At 42.0% G+C, this 22,829-nt stretch overlaps 1 protein-coding gene across 1 annotated transcript in view; it reads right to left on the bottom strand.

The window, feature by feature from the left end:
- Positions 1–21,161, bottom strand: part of LOC126281815 (uncharacterized) — a 52,709-nt gene extending 31,548 nt beyond the window's left edge. The window contains exons 1-2 of the mRNA XM_049981044.1: positions 21,102–21,161; positions 1,029–1,140 (exon numbers count right to left, since the gene is read on the bottom strand). Coding sequence (XP_049837001.1) covers positions 1,029–1,140; positions 21,102–21,124 — 135 coding nt within the window. The 5' untranslated portion in view covers positions 21,125–21,161. The remainder of the gene's footprint in view (positions 1–1,028; positions 1,141–21,101) is intronic.
- Between the last annotated feature and the right edge of the window lie 1,668 nt (positions 21,162–22,829).

Below are 22,829 nucleotides of genomic sequence, written 5' to 3'. Positions count from 1 at the left end.
ACTGTGTATTAATACAACTTTCCGGATAAAATATACTGTGACATGTGTGTTTGATTTGGTCAACATTTGTAATGATATATTTCTGTAATTATGAACTACCTGTTACATTGCTTGTCGATAAGATGACCTTGTCCTGGAGAATGTTGTATTTTTCCAGCAGTCTTTAGAATATATTAATATACTTATAATGATAATAATAAATCGTTTAAAGGTGTCCGTGTAATGTGCATGGAATTGCAAATTAACCGAAATATACTTTTTGAAGTGACCTTTCCAAAAATGTGAGAAGTCCATGAATTATGTAATTAATATATGAACTACAATATCATCAACTTCTGACAACATTGACAAAGTTATAATTTATGCAATATAAACTCGAAGTCTGCACTCACGATTATCCACAGGGACAAACACAAGATTATGCCTAAGCGGACGGGTAAATGTAGGAGATGCTGCTTCTTCTAGCCTGTTAATGGTTTCCGTCTACGTTAAGCTAGCCAGTGTTTCTGTTGCATTCTCTTACGAGAAGGTCTTTTTCTTTCTTCTCTTACTCAGGTTTCTGTGGAGTCACGAAACGTGATGGATTTGTTGTTGACAGCAGGTGCAGTCAATCTTTAAGTGTGTGCTCCTACCTGGCTGGAATGTTATCCATCAAGACACAAGCCAGTTAAAGAAGGTGGCTTGTAGCTTCTGGAATTTACCAGCTTCTTAGTTCCCATTCTACTTTATATCCAAAAGTTAACTGCGAAATTTACAAATTGTTAGATTTGTGAAAATATAAACGCTTGTACTCATTTGTTTGGGTGGATTAGTTAGTGGAAGATACACACACACACACACACACACGCACACACACACACACACACACATACACACACGCGCGCGCGCGCGCGCAGGGAGGGAGAGAGAGAGACCAATCACAAACGCGTATAGAGAGACTATGCACTAGAACTGTAGCTGCTTTGTTAGCCAACAGAGGTGTTATTCCATCTGGAAGCGTAAAACACTGAGACAAGAGCCGCTCTTACCCCCATGGTGCTGGCGTCGGTGAAGAGCACTTTCCTGCGCTGCCTGGACAGCAGTCGCTCCCACTCGGCCGAGCTCCGACTGCAGAAGCAGCCCAGCAGCAAGAGGCACCACCTGCGGCAGAGGCGGCGGTGCGGTGTACTCGGCCTTCAGCCCCGCCGGCATGGCGTGTGTTCCGTACTGCACGGCCTCCGACGAACTTATTTTGTCTTTCCGAATGCTGCTATTTGATACCGAATAAGAAGGACCGCTGCGACTTTGTTTAATACTGGCAACAGCGATGCTTCCACCGAGGCTTTCTACAAGGAGGTATCGTGATGGCCTTAGTCGCCGCTTTCTATTTATGAACATTCGCACATTTGCGAGTTAGAAATTTTAAAATATCTTGATGACAAAGTTGGGGAATGCACCTTTTTTCGGCTTTTAAACAGATTGCTTCTATGGCCTGACTATAAACACGTGATGTTGCAAAGATAGTTCACGAAACCGGTCATGTCTCTGAATAAAGACTTTTAAGTCACAGCAGTCATTTTTATTCAGTACGTAATATTTCGACTGTGGATGCTCTACATAAAAAGTTCAGCTACTTGAGTAATGCAATAGCGTTTCCTTTCCGTGTCGGAATAAACTTTTCAGTATACCTTAACTGGCAGCCATCATTTAGAAGCGTCGACTCTTTAGAAAACATCTTCGTTCGCGCCACCGCCGACACTTAAAAAGTATTAAAGATACTGAACATCCGCCTTTGCAAGCTTCTAAAATGCCTCTTTCTAATTACCACAAGCCCTTCCTTATAGTGATTTAAAACACTGTCACTGATCAGGAATGAAATATATTCACAGTTTTGATTTGCTTCTGCATCAAAAAACATTTCATTACAGAAGATGTATGAGCGTGAGTTTTGCGTTGCGTAATAATTGCCTGATTTTCGCTAACGCCGGGAGGTATCGTCTCCTTGCACGTTTTGCAGGGACTGGCACTGATGTTTCCAGTCCACTTCCGTGTTACCTTGCAGCTCTACGCATTTTCGTGACTTAAAACACCACAAAACACTGCTAATATTTATTTACGTTCCACTAGATAAAAGCATTGTACATCTGTGCCTTGCCAATTTAATTGCTATTTCTGGATTTCATTTTATCCGTGGCTTGTCATATGTGTGCTTTATCGATTAAATTTACTCACTTGTATTTATTTAAATCCACTATGGGCAAAAATATAGGACGAAAGCAACTTTCTCGTGATGTGTCACTGACTTCCGCATAAAATAGCTCGATGAAACTTGCAATACACAGAGGGAACTGCAATAGTAGGCACAGAAGATGACTGAACGAAATATTCCATGACACGAACATAAATGAGATTGTTATGTAAAGGCAATAATTACACTGAAGCCATCGCGATTTATGAGGGCCCACTGGACAAACTACAAAAAACATTACATCTATCTCTACGGGGGCCACTTCAAAAGAAAGGCACACTATTTTTGTAAAAAATACAGTTTTCATTCTGCATGTGCGAAACTTTTACAGTGTGTAGATACATCCTTCCCTCATGTTTCAAACTTAGTTCAACCTGCTCCCGTGAGTGCTGCCGTCATAGCATGTCTTCAAGATGGCGGCTACACTTGACGTTCGTCAGAAGCAACGTGCTGTCATAGAATTCCTGTGCTGTGAAAACGAGACAGTGGGAAACATCCACAAGAGGTTGAAAAATGTGCATGGAGATGCTGCTGTCGATCACAGTACAGTTAGTCGGTGGGCAAGCAGGTTACGTGATGAAAACGGGCACGGCAATATTGAGGACTGCCCTCGCAGCAGCAGGCCTCGTACTGCACACACTCCAGATAATGTGTAGAGAGTTAACGAATTGGTGACTTCTGACAGACGCATCAGAGCGAACGAATTGTCACGCTACGTTGGGATAGGGAAAGGAAGTGTTTACAGAATACTGAAAGTGTTGGTGTTAAAAAAGGTTTGTGTCAGGTGGGTTCCCAGGATGTTGACAGTGACTCAGAAAGAAACAAGAAAAACGGTATGCAGCGAACTTTTGGAACAGTACGAGAATGGTGGAAATGAATTTCTTGGAAAAATTGTGACAGGTGATGAAACATGGCTCCATCATTTTTCATCATAGACGAAGAGTGTGCGCTGATATTTCCTGGAGGATTAAAACTGTGTGCCGGACCGAGACTCGAACTCGGGACCTTTGCCTTTCGTGGGCAAGTGCTCTACCATTTTTTTTGTTTTTGATCTCATTTTGTTCACTTTCGTTCGCTGCATCTGCTCGGGGCAGACGTCGTAAAATATCCGGTTAAGTTCGTTGTTGATCGATTATCTCAGTTTTTTTATTGCAGAGGGCTGCTAACCCTCTGACCGAACAGGCTGAGCTACCGTGCCGGCAAGCATCTGAGCTACCCAAGCACGACTCACACTGCGATCTCACAGCTTTTCTTCTGCCAGTACCTCGTCTCCTACCTTCCAAACTTTACAGAGGCTCACCTGCGAACCTTGCAGAACTAGCACCCCTGAAAGAAAAGATATTGCGGAGACACGGCTTAGCCACAGCCTGGTGGATATTTCCAGAATGGGAATTTCATTCTGAAGCGGAGAGTGCGCTGATATGAAACTTCCTGGCAGATTAAAACTGTGTGCCGGACCGAGACTCGAACTCGGGACCTTTGCCTTTCTCGGGCAAATGATCTACTTGCCCGCGAAAGGTAAATGTCCCGAGTTCGAGTCTCGGTCCGGCACACAGTTTTAAACCGCCAGGAAGTTTCAGGTTTGAAGATAATGACTCCCTTGTGCACACTGCCAAACAATGGCTCCAACAGCTTGGTCCAGAATTTTACCTTGTCGGTATACAGGCGCTGGTTCCATGATGGCAGTTGAGAGGGATGGAAATTATGTGGTGAAATGAAAATATTGTTCTTAAAGGATGTATCTACACACTATAAAACTTACAAACATGTAGAATAAAAGATGGATATTTAAAAAAAAATATTGTGCATTTCTTTTGGAGTGACACTCGTATATACATACTCCGCAGCCTACGGTTTCACCACGGACGCCAATGCATGGTCTGCAAATGGTTACCATGCTGCCCACCAGGATGTTACAGTGTTTTTGTGGTTGGGCATTCCATTCCTGTAACAATGCTGTCGACAACTGCACGAGCTCCTCTACCTGCGCTCTTGGATGTGGTCGGGTATTGTCATCGATACGAGTGAATTTAGGGCCGAATGCCCCCCCCCCCCCCTGAAAAAACGCTCATGGGGAAGGAGTCCAGTGCCACAATAACATTGATAAGTGAGTGTATCGTGCTTAGAAATTTGGAGGTCAGTGTCCCCACGCAGCATTGTGCCTCACTACACGATAACACCTACACTGTCAAAACGATCATGTTCGACAATGCTCCTGAGCGCATTAGCTGTTCCCACCACTCGCCACTGACGGCCCGGAATCACTTCCTAGACTGAATCTGCCGTCATGCGAGAAGAACATGCGACTCCACTCACCGTTGGTCCAGTCATCATGCTATTGGCGCCATCGCAAACGATTCCACCTATGTGCGTGTGTAATAGCAGCACAACGTACTGGTCGTCGGCCTACGAGACCGCAAATATGCAGTCGCCGTGACACTGTGGGGCCTGAGATTGCATGCCTTCCAGTTCTCTTAAATTTGGTTGCAACTGCTTGTTCGACGTGGTTCCTTCTTGCCTTCTGCACAATGTAGCGGTCATCTGCTGTAGTTGACAACCTCCTCTCCTAAGAACAACGGTGCCTGTGATTTGGAACGGTCTCGATGCACGTGAAAAAATTATGTGAACAGTACCAGTCTCCTCGGCTACAACCATCCCAGTTAGTTTTTATTCGAGTTTCCTAATAATTCTTCCCCGAGTGACGTTATCCAAAAGATGTCTCCAGGCCATGTTGTAAGAAAGAACACAAAATTGCATCGTAACTGCACGCTGGTTGAAAGACACTGTCTTTTCCCGTTCCTTCAATTGCCTCCTGTTGCTGAGCCAACCCAGTTTGGCACTACAGTCACGTGATCCTCGTGTTACGTGACGTCCAATCCACTGTGCACGACAAGGAGACCCCTGGCAACATGCTCCCGCACTTTCATTCATTTCCAACCGACTAGTTATGTTACAAGTTTCCTTTAATTTACGACAGGGGTCACAAACTTTTTGTTGACAGATTACCGGTTTCGGTCTTTAATGACCATCATCAGATCTGTTGCATAAAAACAAAGTCCTATGCAACAGATCTAATGATGGTCATTATTAAGTCCGAAACTGGTAATCTGTTAACAAAAAGTTTGTGACCATATACGTAAATTAAAGGAAACTTATTAATATTCGGGTCACTGTTTCTTCGCGACGATGTCGCAGCTTGTGAAAATAGTTATGTTACTTTGTCTGTCTCCTTAAATTTCGTAGAGCAGTGTGTATAAATAAATACACATTTACTGCTTTAATTGTAACGTCATGTCACACGGTAAGAATTCGCGAGTAAAGCTAGAAGATTATCACGCCACTAAATCGAAAACCTATCAAATTTACGTTACCTTCTTGAAAAAATTTTCTCGACAATAAACAACAGTTAACAATGATATTCAAAATCCGTCTTCGCAACTACTAAAAATTATTATTATACAGCATTAACATAAGCGTTTCGCTTTCTGGAGCATATTCCACGTCAAGAAAATGTTTAGTGTTGCGAACCATGGTGAAAGCGGGCTAAAAACATCAGTGCCAAACTATGAAAAATGTGTGAGGAGGCGATACTTTCAGATGTGAGCGCAAACCAAATAAAACTGATACGAGTGCTTTAGTAAGAAACAATAAGTCGCGAAATGAAAACCACAGTGAAAATCAAAACTGTTTTATTTGCAACGGTTAGCTACATCTTCCACCTACTTCTCTACACAGTCGCCGCTCGGACTTAGACGTGTCATAGCGTTGTACCATCTTTTCAATTCCCTCGTTATAGGTTTTTCTACTCTGGACTGCAGCTCATTGTCTACATCTACATCTACATCTACATGACTACTCTGCAATTCACATTTAAGTGCTTGGCAGAGGGTTCATCGAACCACAATCATACTATCTCTCTACTATTCCACTCCCGAACAGCGAGCGGGAAAAACGAACACCTAAACCTTTCTGTTCGAGCTCTGATTTCTCTTATTTTATTTTGATGATCATTCCTACCTATGTAGGTTGGGCTCAACAAAATATTTTCTCATTCGGAAGAGAAAGTTGGTGACTGAAATTTCGTAAAAAGGTCTCGCCGCGACGAAAAACGTCTATGCTGTAATGACTTCCATCCCAACTCGTGTATCATATCTGCCACACTCTCTCCCCTATAACGCGATAATACAAAACGAGCTGCCCTTCTTTGCACCCTCTCGATGTCCTCCGTCAATCCCACCTGGTAAGGATCCCACACCGCGCAGCAATATTCTAACAGAGGACGAACGAGTGTAGTGTAAGCTGTCTCTTTAGTGGACTTGTTGCATCTTCTAAGTGTCCTGCCAATGAAACGCAACCTTTGGCTCGCCTTCCCGACAATATTATCTATGTGGTCCTTCCAACTGAAGTTGTTAGTAATTTTAACACCCAGGTACTTAGTTGAATTGACAGCCTTGAGAATTGTACTATTTATCGAGTAATCGAATTCCAACGGATTTCTTTTGGAACTCATGTGGATCATCTCACACTTTTCGTTATTTAGCGTCAACTGCCACCTGACACACCATACAGCAATCTTTTCTAAATCGCTTTGCAGCTGATACTGGTCTTCGGATGACCTTACTAGACGGTAAATTACAGCATCATCTGCGAACAGTCTAAGAGAACTGCTCAGATTGTCACCCAGGTCATTTATATAGATCAGGAACAGTAGAGGTCCCAGGACGCTTCCCTGGGGAACACCTGATATCACTTCAGTTTTACTCGATGATTTGCCGTCTATTACTACGAACTGCGACCTTCCTGACAGGAAATCACGAATCCAGTCGCACAACTGAGACGATACCCCATAGCTCCGCAGCTTGATTAGAAGTCTCTTGTGAGGAACGGTGTCAAAAGCTTTCCGGAAATCTATAAATACGGAATCAACTTGAGATCCCCTGTCGATAGCGGCCATACTTCGTGCGAATATAGAGCTAGCTGCGTTGCACAAGAGCGATGTTTTCTGAAGCCATGCTGATTACGTGTCAATAGATCGTTCCCTTCGAGGTGATTCATAATGTTTGAATACAGTATATCCTCCAAAACCCTACTGCAAACCGACGTCAATGATATAGGTCTGTAGTTAAATGGATTACTCCTACTACCCTTCTTGAACACTGGTGCGACCTGCGCAATTTTCCAATCTGTAGGTACAGATCTATCGGTGAGCGAGCGGTTGTATATGAGTGCTAAGTAGGGAGCTATAGTATCAGCGTAATCTGAAAGGAACCTAATCGGTATACAATCTGGACCTGAAGACTTGCCCGTATCAAGCGATTTGAGTTGCTTCGCAACCCCTAAGGTATCTACTTCTAAGAAACTCATGCTAGCAGATGTTCGTGTTTCAAATTCTGGAATATTCCATTCGTCTTCCCTGGTGAAGGAATTTCGGAAAACTGCGTTCAATAACTCCGCTTTAGCGGCACAGTCGTCGATAACAGTACCATCGGCACTGCGCAGCGAAGGTATTGACTGCGTCTTGCCGCTTGTGTACTTTACATACGACCAGAATTTCTTCGGATTTTCTACCAAATTTCGAGACAATGTTTCGTTGTGGAACCTATTAAAGGCATCTCGCATCGAAGTACGTGCCAAATTTCGCGCGTCTGTAAATTTTAGCCCATCTTCAGGATTTCGCGTTCTTCTGAACTTCGCATGCTTTTTCCGTTGCCTCTGCAACAGCGTTCGGACCTTTTTTGTGTACCACGGGGGATCCGTTCCATCTCTTACCAATTTATGAGGTATGAATATCTCAATTGCTGTTGCTACTATATCTTTGAATTTGAGCCACATCTCGTCTACATTTGCATAGTCAGTTCGGAAGGAATGGAAATTGTCTTTTAGGAAGGCTTCTAGTGGCACTTTATCCGCTTTTTTAAATAAAATTATTTTGCGTTTGTTTCTGATGGATTTGGAAGAAATGGTATTGAGCCTAGCTACAATGACCTTGTGATCACTAATCCCTGTATCAGTCATGATGCTCTCTATCAGCTCTGGATTGTTTGTGGCCAAGAGGTCAAGTGTGTTTTCGCAACCATTTACAATTCGCGTGGGTTCGTGGACTAACTGCTCGAAATAATTTTCGGAGAAAGCATTTAGGACAATCTCGGAAGATATTTTCTGCCTACCACCGGTTTTGAACAAGTATTTTTGCCAACATACCGAGGGTAGGTTGAAGTCCCCACCAACTATAACCGTATGAGTGGGGTATTTATTTGTTACGAGACTCAAACTTTCTCTGAACTGTTCCGCAAATGTATCATCGGAGTCTGGGGGTCGGTAGAAGGAGCCAATTATTAACTTAATTCGGCTGTTAAGTATAACCTCCACCCACACCAATTCGCACGGAGTATCTACTTCGACTTCACTACAAGATAAACCACTACTGACAGACACAAACACTCCACCACCAATTCTGCCTAATCTATCTTTCCTGAACACCGTCTGAGACTTCGTAAAAATTTCTGCAGAACTTATTTCAGGCTTTAGCCAGCTTTCTGTACCTCTAACGATATCAGCTTCTGTGCTTTCTATTAGCGCTTGAAGCTCAGGGACTTTTCCAGCGCAACTACAACAATTTACAACTAAAATTCCGACTGTTCCTTGATCCAAGCACGTCCTGTAATTGCCGAGCACCCTTTGACATTGCAGTCCATCCCGCACTTTCCCGAGGCCTTCTAACCTAAAAAACCGCCCAGTCCACGCCACACAGCCTCCGCTACCCGTGTAGCCGCCAGCTGAGTGTAGTGAAATCCTGACCTATTCAGCGGAACCCGAAACCCCACCACCCTATGGCGCAAGTCTAGGAATCTGCAGCCAATACGGTCGCAAAACCGTCTGAGCCTCTGATTCAGACCCTCCACCTGGCTCTGCACCAAAGGTCCGCAGTCGGTTCTGTCAACGATGCTGCAGATGGTGAGCTCTGCCTTCATCTCGTAAGCAAGACCGGCAGCCTTCACCAAATCAGATAGCCGCTGGAATCCAGAGAGAATTTCCTCAGATCCAAAGCGACACACATCATTAGTGCCGACATGTGCCACCACCTGCAGCTGGTTGCACCCTGTGCTCTTCATGGCATCCGGAAGGACCCTTTCCACATCAGGAATGACTCCTCCCGGAATGCACACGGAGTGCACACTGGATTTCTTCCCCTCCTTAGCCGCCGTATCCCTAAGGGGCCCCATTACGCGCCTAACATTGGAGCTCCCAACTACCAGTAAGCCCACCCTCTGCGCTTGCCCGGACCTTGAAGGCTGAGAATGATCCTCTGAAACAGGGCAGGCGGCTGCATCTGGCTCAGCCAGAGACAGTGCCTGAAACCGGTTTGTCAGACGCACCGGGGAGGCTTTCTGATCAGCCTCCGGGGACGCCTGGGTAAAGATATTGTCTTCATGGCCAGCGGCTCATCTGAGGAGAGATGAACCTCAAGGGTAGCCAATTACGGGCTTTATTGTGGATGATCAAACACTTCCCTTCGAAAACACTGCGGAGCATCTTCATTGTCCCTACAGAGTGCGACAGAGAATTGTCGTGTACAGCGAACCGCATGACTGTTATGGTATGTGGACTGCATACCTTCAGGCGAAATCTTTCGCCAGGCCATCATGCTTGGGGAGAGACGCTAATTTCTAGCCATATTTACTTTCTCGCTCAGATCTGAAAAGCGCGACATGATGCGATCGAAGGGCGTACTAGACACTGTGCCCAACGCATCTGTGCAAAGCTTCATCAGATTTTCACTGCATTTTCCATTTCGCGACCGGTCTTTCCTTACTTTACGAATAACCCTTGATTAAGAAAAAATAACGCTCATGTATCTTTTGTCAAACATTGTTTTTAGATTTATAAGTAAATCAGATTTCTAGAAGCAAATCAAAATTTTATATGTTTCATTCCAGATCACTGACGATGTTTCCAATTCATAGAACGAAATACACGTTTTTTATTGGTTGAAAACGTTGATTTTGAATATGTTTGTAAACTGTTGTCACTATGAAATTTCTTAAACGGTTAAAGTATAAATGATAAGAAACTTCCTGGCAGATTAAAACTGTGTGCCGGACCGAGACTCGAACTCGGGACCTTTGCCTTTCGCGGGCAAGTGTTCTACCAAATGAGCTACCCAAGCACGACTCAGGCCCAGTCCTCACGTCTTTACTTCTGCCAGCTGTGAGGACGTGGCGTGAGTCGTGCTTAGGTAGCTCAGTTGGTAGAGCACTTGCCCGCGAAAGGCAGAGGTCCAGAGTTCGAGTCTCGGTCCGGTACACAGTTTTAATCTGCCAGGAAGTTTTATATCAGCGCACGTTCGCTGCAGAGTGAAAATATCATTCTATAAATGATAAGTTTCCGATTTGGTGATACTCTCCTAGCGTTACCCGTAAATTATCACTGAGCCAGGTGGAGTAATATGAAAGTAACTGCTGCTTATTTATTTGCATATTTAAATAAATATACATGAACAACAGTAAACCAACAATGACTCTAATCTTTCTTAAATTACATCGCAAAATGTTCGGGAAAGGAAAATACTATGATTTAGTAAGCCTAAGTATTCACTTACTAAATCATAGTATTTTCCTTTCCCGAACATTTAGCGATGTAATTTAAGAAAGATTAGAGTCATTGTTGGTTTACTGTTGTTCATGTATATTTATTTAAATATGCAAATAAATACGCAGCCTAAATATTCACTCCTCCCCCCATGAACCATGGACGTTGCCGTTGGTGGGGAGGCTTGCGTGCCTCAGCGATACAGATGGCCGTACCGTAGGTGCAACCACAACGGAGGGGTATCTGTTGAGAGACCAGACAAATGTGTGGTTCCTGAAGAGGGGCAGCAGCCTTTTCAGTAGTTGCAGGGGCAACAGTCTGGATGATTGACTGATCTGGCCTTGCAACATTAACCAAAACGGCCTTGCTGTGCTGGTACTGCGAACGGCTGAAAGCAAGGGGAAACTACAGCCGTAATTTTTCCCGAGGACATGCAGCTTTACTGTATGATTAAATGATGATGGCATCCTCTTGGGTAAAATATTCCGGAGGTAAAATAGTCCCCCATTCGGATCTCCGGGCGGGGACTACTCAGGAGGATGTCGTTATCAGGAGAAAGAAAATTGGCGTTCTACGGATCGGAGCGTGGAATGTCAGATCCCTTAATCGGGCAGGTAGGTTAGAAAATTTAAAAAAGAAATGGATAGGTTAAAGTTAGATATAGTGGGAATTAGTGAAGTTCGGTGGCAGGAGGAACAAGACTTCTGGTCAGGTGACTACAGGGTTATAAACACAAAATCAAATAGGGGTAATGCAGGAGTAGATTTCATAATGAATAGGAAAATAGGAATGCGGGTAAGCTACTACAAACAGCATAGTGAACACATTATTGTGGCCAAGATAGATACGAAGCCCACACCTACTACAGTAGTACAAGTTTATATGCCAACTAGCTCTGCAGATGATGAAGAAATTGAAGAAATGTACAATGAAATAAAAGAAATTATTCAGATAGTGAAGGGAGACGAAAATTTAATAGTAACGGGTGACTGGAATTCGAGTGTAGGAAAAGGGAGAGAAGGAAACATAGTAGGTGAATATGGATTGGGGCTAAGAAATGAAAGAGGAAGCCGCCTAGTAGAATTTTGCACAGAGCACAACTTAATCATAGCTAACACTTGGTTTAAGAATCATGAAAGAAGGTTGTATACGTGGAAGAACCCTGGAGATACTAAAAGGTATCAGATAGATTATATAATGGTAAGACAGAGATTTAGGAACCAGGTTTTAAGTTGTAAGACATTTCCAGGGGCAGATATGGACTCTGACCACAATCTATTGGTTATGACCTGTAGATTAAAACTGAAGAACCTGCAAAAATATGGGAAATTAAGGAGATGGGACCTGGATAAACTGAAAGAACCAGAGGTTGTACAGAGTTTCAGAGAGAGCATAAGGGAACAATTGACAGGAATAGGGGAAAGAAATACAGTAGAAGAAGAATGGGTAGCTCTGAGGGATGTAGTAGTGAAGGCAGCAGAGAATAAAGTAGGTACAAAGACGAGGGCTGCTAGAAATCCTTGGGTAACAGAAGAAATATTGAATTTAATTGATGAAAGGAGAAAATATAAAAATGCAGTAAATGAAGCAGGCAAAAAGGAATACAAACGTCTCAAAAATGAGATAGACAGGAAGTGCAAAATGGCTAAACAGGGATGGCTAGAGGACAAATGTAAGGATGTAGAAGCATATCTCACTAGGGGTAAGATAGATACTGCCTACAGGAAAATTAAAGAGACCTTTGGAGAGAAGAGAACCACGTGTATGAATATCAAGAGGTCAGATGGAAACCCAGTTCTAAGCAAGGAAGGGAGAGCAGAAAGGTGGGAGTATCCAGAAGGTCTAAACAAGGGCGATGTACGTGAGGACAATATTATGGAAATGGAAGAGGATGAAGATGAAATGGGAGATACGATACTGGGTGAAGAATTTGACAGAGCACTGAAAGACCTGAGTCGAAACAAGGTCCTGGTAGTAGACAACATTCCATTAGAACTACAGACTGCCTCGGGAGAGCAAGTCCTGACAAAACTCTACCATCTGGTGAGCAAGATGTATGAGACAGGCAAAATCCCTCACTTCAAGAAGAATATAATAATTCCAATCCCAAAGAGAGCAGGTGCTGACAGATGTGAAAATTACCGAACTATCAGTTTAATAAGCCACGGCTGCAAAGTACTAACGCGAATTCTTTACAGACGAATGGAAAAACTGGTAGATGCAGACCTCGGGGAGGATCAGTTTGGATTCCGTCGAAATGTTGGAACACGTGAGGCAATACTGACCTTACGACTTATCTTAGAAGAAAGATTAAGAAAAGGCAAACCTACCTTTCTAGCATTTGTAGACTTAGAGAAAGCTTTTGACATTGTTGACTGGAATACTCTTTTTCAAATTCTAAAGGTGGCAGGGGTAAAATACAGGGAGCGAAAGGCTATTTATAATTTGTACAGAAACCAGATGGCAGTAATAAGAGTCGAGGGGCATGAAAGGGAAGCAGTGGTTGGGAAAGGAGTGAGACAGGGTTGTAGCCTCTCCCCGATGTTATTCAATCTGTATATTGAACAAGCAGTAAAGGAAACAAAAGAAAAATTTGGAGTAGGTATTAAAATTCATGGAGACGAAGTAAATACTTTGAGGTTCGCCGATGACATTGTAATTCTGTCAGAGACGGCAAAGGACTTGGAAGAGCAGTTGAACGGAATGGACAGTGTCTTGAAAGGAGGATATAAGATGAACATTAACAAAAGCAAAACGAGGATAATGGAATGTAGTCAAATTAAATCGGGTGATGCTGAGGGAATTAGATTAGGAAATGAGACACTTAAAGTAGTAAAGGAGTTTTGCTATTTAGGAAGTAAAATAACTGATGATGGTCGAAGTAGAGAGGATATAAAATGTAGACTGGCAATGGCAAGGAAAGCGTTTCTGAAGAAGAGAAATTTGTTAACATCGAATATAGATTTATGTATCAGGAAGTCGTTTCTGAAAGTATTTGTTTGGAGTGTAGCCATGTATGGAAGTGAAACATGGACGATAACTAGTTTGGACAAGAAGAGAATAGAAGCTTTCGAAATGTGGTGCTACAGAAGAATACTGAAGATAAGGTGGATAGATCACGTAACTAATGAGGAGGTATTGAATAGGATTGGGGAGAAGAGAAGTTTGTGGCACAACTTGACTAGAAGAAGGGATCGGTTGGTAGGACATGTTTTGAGGCATCAAGGGATCACAATTTTAGCATTGGAGGGCACCGTGTAGGGTAAAAATCGTAGAGGGAGACCGAGAGATGAGTACACTAAGCAGATTCGGAAGGATGTAGGTTGCAGTAGGTACTGGGAGATGAAGCAGCTTGTACAGGATAGAGTAGCATGGAGAGCTGCATCAAACCAGTCTCAGGACTGAAGACAACAACAACAACAACAACAACAAGTATTCACTAGCTCTTACTTTCTGAAGTAATGATATGTGGCTCACCAGTTCGAGGACTTCCAATTTTGTGGAAGTAACAGTGCTAAAGGGTAAGTTATTTAGATGCCAAAGTGAACTCTGTGTTCATTTTCAGAGTAGGGACTTGTACGACGCACGTGTTGAATCCATGAGCCACATTTTCGCCCAGCTGTCTGACCCAACCAGGAGTCTATTGTGTCTTTTTTTTTTAAGTTTTCTAGATTTTGTCTTACGTTTATTTTTAATACGTGTGTTCAATTAAAATACAATAAACACAGAAGGATTCTAATTCGATATAGAAACAAATACTATGAAACAATTTTTATCTCTTCGAGTTTCCAAATTTGTCTCCCATGTTTTTTTTAAATACATATATTCATTCAAAACACAATAAACACAGAATGTTTCTAATTCAGTATAAAAACAAATGCCTGAAACAGTTTCTATCTCTTCCACTACAGTCTGCAATACAGATTAACGCTTCGGGCGAATAACAACGCAAAAGCTTCCAGAAACGCTCATCAGAAACTGCATTGCCGAAAAAGGATGGAACTGCAGTGAAGAAAAAGAAGGCTGAAACAGGAAAGAGAGGAGGAGTGGACTCCAACGTTCTCCATCGATGCGGTTATCATTAAAGTCGGTGCAGTTACTCGCTTGCTCACGAATGCGAACGGAAATCGGCCGTGACCTCATTTTAGGAACCATCTGTAGTTCACCCACCCCGATGGTAGAACTGCTTCTTAAACCACTTTTACCGAACAGAGGTTCAGTTATTTAACAAATACACAGTTTCTCGGTACATAAAAAAATGAGCAGGAGTAAGCAGTCTGATGCGAAGCCTACACAGTTCTGGCAGAGTGACAGAGACAAGAAATTAGTTGCAAGATTGTCAAACGTAACGCTGAAAAAGGTGGATAACATTACCTAAGAATGTTTATTTTATATTCGTGTCAGAAGAATCAATACAAAGATAAAATTACCTAAGAGAGTTACATCGCATGACTCTACAAATACGTTAGAAATGCATTCAAGTGCTTTACTACGAACTAATGATGGATGCGGACCAGTGTATTAATCGTTTGTAAAAGAAAGAAATGCGAGAACTAGGAGGTCGATATGGAGGAAGAAGGTGTTTGAGTAATACCGTGAAGAGTACAGAGTTATATGAAGATGGTATTAAACGGTAAGCTTTCATTTTCTGAAATCAGTGGGAAATATTTATTTGATCTAACCTCAAAACATGTGAAACACGACACTTGTTATCTCATTTTCAGAAAAACATTACAATTACATTCCAGCATGGCACTAGCGGTTATACCAGTATGTCGACACTATCCGGACAGAAGTAAGGATAAGAAGATTCAAGAAAAATTAGGATACCAAAACATAGTTAAAACTGTGTGTTGGACCTGAGCTTCAACCTAAGAGGTTGCGACACATACTTGGCTAGCTCAGTCAGCAGAGCCGTTGCTGCTGGATGGTGAAGGTCCTAGGCTCAATTCTCGGTTCGACCCACAGTTTTAATCTTCCACGAAGTTTCAAATCACCGCACACTCAGCTGAATATCACAAGATCTGTATTCTATTTGTGATTGTCGAAAAATACTTGTATTATACAGGGTGGTCCATTGATAGTGACCGGGCCAAATATCTCACGAAATATGCATCAAATGAAAAAACTACAAAGAAGGAAACTTCCCCTTCAAGATAGACAAGTTTCATTCTTTGTGGTTCTTTCGTTTGACTCTTATTTCGTGAGATATAGTGTCGATTCGTGAGATATAGTGTCGGAAGTTCCATGCGGTATACAGAGAAGTTGCAGCATTAAAAAATTGCAGCGAAATGCAAGAAGATCTGCAGCGGATGGGCACTTGGTGCAGGGAGTGGCAACTGACCCTTAACATGGATAAATGTAATGTATTGCGAATACATAGAAAGAAGAATCCTTTATTGTATGGTTATTTGGTAGCGGAACAAACACTGGTAGCAGTTACTTCTGTAAAATATCTGGGAGTATGCTTACGGAAGGATTTGAGTGGAATGATCATATAAAATTAATTGTTGGTAAGGCGGGTGCCAGGTTGAGATTCATTTGGAGAGTCCTTAGAAAATGAAGTCCATCAACAAAGCAGGTGGCTTACAAAACACTCGTTCGACATATACTTGAGTATTGCTCATCAGTGTGGGATCCGTACCAGGTTGGGTTCACAGAGGAGGTAGAGAAGATCCAAAGAAGAGCGGCGCGTTTCGTCACAGGGTTATTTGGTAAGCGTGATAGCGTTACGGAGATGTTTAGCAAACTCAAGTGGCAGACTCTGCAAGAGAGGCGCTCTGTATCGCGGTGTAGCTTGCTCGCTAGGTTTTGGAGAGGTAGCGTTTCTGGATGAGGTATCGAACGTATTGTTTCCCCTTTCTTATACCTCCCGAGGAGATCACGAATGTAAAATTAGAGGGATTCGAGCGCACACGAAGGCTTTCATACAGTCGTTCTTCCCGTGCACCATACGCGACTGGAACAGAAAAGGGAGGTAATGACAATGGCATATTCATACATGTGGCTCTCTTTTCTCCAAAGGTCTCTCTAATTTTCCTGTAGGCTGTATCTACCTTACCCCTAGTGAGATAAGCCTCCACATCCTTACATTTGTCCTCTAACCATGCCTGCTTAGCCATTTTGCAATTCCTGTCGATCTCATTTTTGAGACGGTTGTATTCCTTTTTGCCTGCTTCATTTACTGCATTTTTATATTTTCTCCTTTCATCAATTATTCAATATTTCTTCTGTTACCCAAGGATTTCTACTAGCTCCCGTCTTTTTACCTACTTGATCCTCTGCTGCCTTCACTACTTCATTCCTCAGAGCTACCTATTCGTCTTCTACTGTATTTCTTTCCCCCATTCCTGTCAGTTGATCCCTTATGCTCTCCATGAAACTCTGTACAACCTCTGGTTTGGTCAGTTTATCCAGGTCCCATCTCCTTAAATTCCCACCTTATTGCAATTTCTTCAGTTTTAATCTACAGTTCATAACCAATAGATTGTGGTCAGAGTCCACATCTGCCCCTGGAAATGTCCTACGATTTAAAACCTGGTTCCTAAATTCATGTCTTACCATTATATAATCTATCTGATACCTTTTAGTACCTCCAGGATTCTTCCATGTATACAACCTTCTTTTATGGTTCAAATGGCTCTGAGCGCTATAGGACTCAACTGCTGAGGTCATAAGTCCCCTAGAACTTAGAACTACTTAAACCGAACTAACCTAAGGACAACACACAGATCCATGCCCGAGGCAGGATTCGAACCTGCGACCGTAGCGGTCGCGCGGTTCCAGACTGTAACGCCTAGAACCGCTCGGCCACTACGGCAGGCGCCCTTCTCTTATGATTCTTGAACCAACTGTCAGCTACGATTAAGTTATGCTCTGTGCAAAATTCTACCAGACGCCTTCCTCTTTCATTTCTTAGCCCCAATCCATATTCACCTACTATGTTTCCTTCTCTCCCTTTTCCTACTGTCGAATTCCAGTCACCCATGACTATTAAATTTTCGTCTCCCTTCACTACCTGAATAATTTCTTTTATCTCATCATACATTTCTTCAATTTCTTCGTCATCTGAAGAGCTACTTGGCATATAAACTTGTACTACTGTAGTAGGCATGGCCTTCTTGTCTATCTTGGCCATTATAATATGTTCACTATGCTGTTTGTAGTAGCTTACCCGCACTCCTATTTTTTTATTCATTATTAAACCTACTCCTGCATTACCCCTATTTGATTTTGTATTTATAACCCTGTATTCACCTGACCAGAAGTCTTGTTCCTCCTGCCACCGAACTTCACTAATTCCCACTATATCTAACTTTAACCTATCCATCTCCCTTTTTAAATTTTCTAACCTACCTGCCCGATTAAGGGATCTGATATTCCACACTCCGATCCGTAGAATGCCAGTTTTCTTTCTCCTGATAACGACGTCCTCCTGAGTAGTCCCCGCCCGGAGATCCGAATGGGGGACTATTTTACCTCCGGAATATTTTACCCAAGAGGACGCCATCACCATTTAATCATACAGTAAAGCTGCATGCCCGCGGGAAAAATTACGGCTGTAGTTTCCCCTTGCTTTCAGCCGTTCGCAGTACCACAACAGCAAGGCCGCTTTGGTTAATGTTACAAGGCCAGATCAGTCAATCATCCAGACTGTTGCCCCTGCAACTGCTGAAATGGCTGCTGCCCCTCTTCAGGAACCACACGTTTGTCTGGCCTCTCAACAGATACCTCTCCGTTGTGGTTGCACCTACGGTACGGCCATCTGTATCGCTGTGGCACCCAAGCCTCCCCACCAACGGCAAGGTCCATGGTTCATGGGGGGAGGAGCTCTAACTTAACGAACAAAATGACCTTCTCCTTGCCAGCCAGCATGGATACAGAATATATTGGTCATGTGAAACCAAACCAGCGGTTTTCTTGCACGACTCTCTGAAAGCCATACATCCAGTCAATTATACAGATGTAATATTTCTTGATTTCCGAAATGCGTTTGACTTAGTACCACATTCACAATTCTTATCGAAAGTATGACTTCATGCGACATCAACTGGACTGGAGGATTTCTTGGATGGTGATTTAATATTTATGACCTTGAAGACAATATTAGAAGTAATTTTAGATTATTAACAGATGATAAAGTTATCTACAATGAAGCACTGTCTTAAAAAATTTCCATATGTATTTAATCAGATATTGATAATATTTCTAAGTGGTGCAAAGATTGGAAACTTTCTTAAATGTTCACTTGCGTATAGTTGTGCACTTGAGACACTGTAGTATCGCAAGGCTATTATATCAGTGATTCACAATTTGAATCATTCAACTTACATAAATATCTGAGTGTAACAATTAATAGAGATATGGAATAGAACCATCATTTAGACTCAGTCGTAGGTACTGTTAGTTGAAAAATTCGGTTCACTGATAAGATTCTAAGAAACTGCAATCACTCTGCTTGCAAAACACTTCTGACCAATGCTAGAATATTTTTCAAGTGAGTGTGATTCGTTCCAAATCTGACTAAAATGCGAATCTCAAAGTTTACAAAGAAGTACAGCACGAATGGTCACATGTTGGTTTGACCCACTGCAGAGTGTCCCGGGGATGCTGAAGAAACTGAACTGGCAGACGCTTGAAGATAGACGCTACATATTCCGAGAAGGCCTGCTTACAAAGCCCTGGAGAACTACGATGGTGTGCAAATTAATTGGGACAAGACGATTAAACTTTAACTGTGCACATTTATTAGTATATGTATAATACAGTTAGTAGCTTGCTGAATATTAATAAGTAATGTGCCTTCCTTTTGCTTTAATGAGCTTTTGAACATGTTGTGACATAAGTTAGAGCAGGTTGGAGAAAATGTTCCGTAGTTCATCGTCTTGAAACCACACTTTTCTCTCGTTTACTAATACGCTTTCTTTTGTTGAACAGTCCATTTTTCCAAGACGTCTTTTCACAATACTCCACGAATTCTCGATGGGATTCAAGTCAGGTGAATTACCAGACCACTGACGGACGTTATAATGTTGTTTCCTTCCATAAATGTCCTGACTGCTTTCGAATTGTGACACGGGACCACATAGTGTTGAAATGTTCCTCCGTCACTTGCAAAGGTCTGTAAGAATAGCACAATACCGCCCCTAGAGATTTCCTATGTATCTGGTTGAATTCATCATGTTATTAACTGGAACTAGTGCCCAGGTGCTACTTGCACTGGAAAACCCATAAAACATTTTTTTGGAGGGGGGGGAGGAGGAGGGAGGGTATTTTATTGTCGGTTCAAGATGTTTAGTTCTCACTACACCAAGGGTGTTTCGCCTGACAGCCATTGCTTTGGATTCTTGAACAATAAAATGTGGCTTATCACTGAAAATACAGTTTCCAGTCACAGGATGTCGGAGATTTATATATTTCGGACTATGCCAATGGTTTTTAACGTTCCGTACCTCATCCGGTGAAAACAGAACTCTTATAGGATCGTTTTGTTGTCTGTCTGTCTTTCTGTCCGACTGTTAAAAACCCTTTTTCTCAGGAATGGGTTGATGTAGCACATTGAAATTTATGTCACAACTTGTATTTAAAGCAAATCTGATTTGCACACTCTCTTGCACAGACATCATCTTTGAGATGTAGAAACACGGTTACCAACTTTCGTTTTGTCGCACAACTCCTTCTTGGTGTTGCGACTTTTTTCCGTCACTGTGTTATGGACTACAGTTTCACTTAATAGGTACTGCGCGAGATGGCACAGTGGTTGAGATACTGCACTCGCTGCCTAGAGGACAGAGATTCAAATCCAAGAGAATTTAGGTTTTTCGTGCTTTCCCTACATCATTTAAGTCGGATAACTGGATGGTTGCTTGACAAGGACAAAGCCGAATCTTTTCCCTCTTCTGCTTCGCTCCGAGCCTTGGCCCCGCCTCTAACGATCTCATCATCGAAGTGATGTTAAATTCTATCTCGTTCTCTCCTCCTCCTGCAGGTAATAAACTGACTTTGTCCGTAGCCTATTGTGTCTTAGAACGTAACAGCAGAGTTATTTCACTGAGGAAAAAGATTGGCGTTAAAAAGAAGTCAAGAAGAATACACAGAATTCAGATAGACAACAGAATTTAAAATGAATGTATGCACGGCTGTATTTTGTTACCCGTGAGCACTCTGGAAGTTTTTAACACTGCACTAAACCTAACAGCAAGAATGAGACTCTAATCTAGGGACATATAGAGATATTTACTTTACGCCGGACACAGAGTACTGTACATAGCGACAAGCTACTCACGCGACACAGGTTCGTACTTCCATCGTGGCCGAGACTGGACTTCTGGCTCGTACTTTGGCGGTGTCGAGCCGGAGAGCGCGTTCTGGCGTGATACCTTCGTTAACACCGCGGCCAGGAGTAGCGGGATGCAGAACATCCAACGGTGCTGTCTCTTCGACTGTAAATTGGCCGCCAAACGGTCCCCGTTCTTGTTATCACAGTGCTAATACCGGCTGCGTTATATCGACTACTGTCTCTTCAGTTTGACAAACGGTAATTGAGAATACGTCGGAAGCGAAGATTTTCGTTACCACGTCGTCTTGCTCTTTTTAATACCGTTGCTTCTCGATCGACAATAGTTCTGAATCTCTTCTGTTCATGATCATTTACTTCGCAGACAGCTGGTGAATCTTAAAAGAAGCTCATTGTCTCATTTCAGATCAAAGACTGATTCTGTTAATATGTTAATAATGTTAATACCTTCTTCCATATCTGATGGTATTCATGTTGTGTAAGGGATTGCGAGTATTCTAATAATTTCTGATATGAATTAAAACCGACCTGCTCGAGAGCTACCTCCTCTCTCTTCGTTAGGGGTGAAATTGCATCAGATATTCCACAGGGTTCAATCATGGGTACCCTCCTGTTCTTGATATATGTGAACGACCTCCCTTCCTATCTGAAACAGGAAGCTGAACTGACACTGTTTGCTGATGATACAAGCATAATTATTAATCCGGTAAAAGAAACTCCAATTGAAAATGATACAAATAAGGTCTTCAGAAAAGCCATTTATTGGTTTACTGCAAATAGGCTTGCTCTAAACTTTGAAAAAAAAAAAACAAAAAAAAAACAACATAGTACATCCAATTTTCGGCTGCAAAAAGTACAGTTCCTTCAATAAATATAAAACTTCAACAGAAGTCAGTAGAGAGGGCAAAGCATACTACGTTTTTGGGTGTACACATAGGTGAGAATAATAATTGGAAAATTCAGGTTATGGATCTCCTAAAGCGACTAGGTTCAGCAACTTTTGCAATCAGAATAATTGCCAATTTTGAGGATATAGAAATTAGTAAGCTAACATTGTTTGCATACTTTCACTCCCTGATGTCTTACAGAATAATATTTTGGGGTAACTCAACATTTAGACAAAAAGTATTCACTGCTCAAAAGAAAGTGGTTAGAATAATGTGTGGCGTTCATAGTCGCACATCTTGTAGGCATCTTTTTACAAGATTGGGAATTCTTACAACAGTCTCACAGTTCATTTAATCACTAATGAAATTTGTTCTCAACACATGAACTAGTTTAAAAACAACTGTGAAATTCATGATTATAATACCAGAAAAGGAAAGAAATAAACTATTCTTTACTCAAACTATCTTTGGCACAGAAAGGGGCAAAATATGCTTCTATAAAATTTTTTTACAAATTACCAGATGAAATGAAATGTCTAACAGACAGCAGTAATAGCTTCAAAAATAAAATGAAATCATCTCTCCTTGACAACTCCTTCTATATCATAGATGATTTCTTGAATAGGAATAAATAAATCTATAAATATAGTATATGAATTTTGTGCCATTTAAGGTAATGGGGTAAATAACATAAATATTAATACTTATCTCTGTATTGTAATATATACATATTAAAAAACTTGTTTCGTATGTGCATTTCTTGTGCACTTGACACGTCCCACATCATAACGGCTACCGTACCGTGCGATTGATCAATGAAACACGAAAC

The sequence above is a fragment of the Schistocerca gregaria genome, chromosome 7, assembly GCF_023897955.1.
Source record: "Schistocerca gregaria isolate iqSchGreg1 chromosome 7, iqSchGreg1.2, whole genome shotgun sequence".
Classification (NCBI taxonomy): Eukaryota; Metazoa; Arthropoda; class Insecta; order Orthoptera; family Acrididae; genus Schistocerca; species Schistocerca gregaria.
Note: the sequence above shows the minus strand (reverse complement) of the source record. Positions and strands in the feature narration are given on the sequence as shown.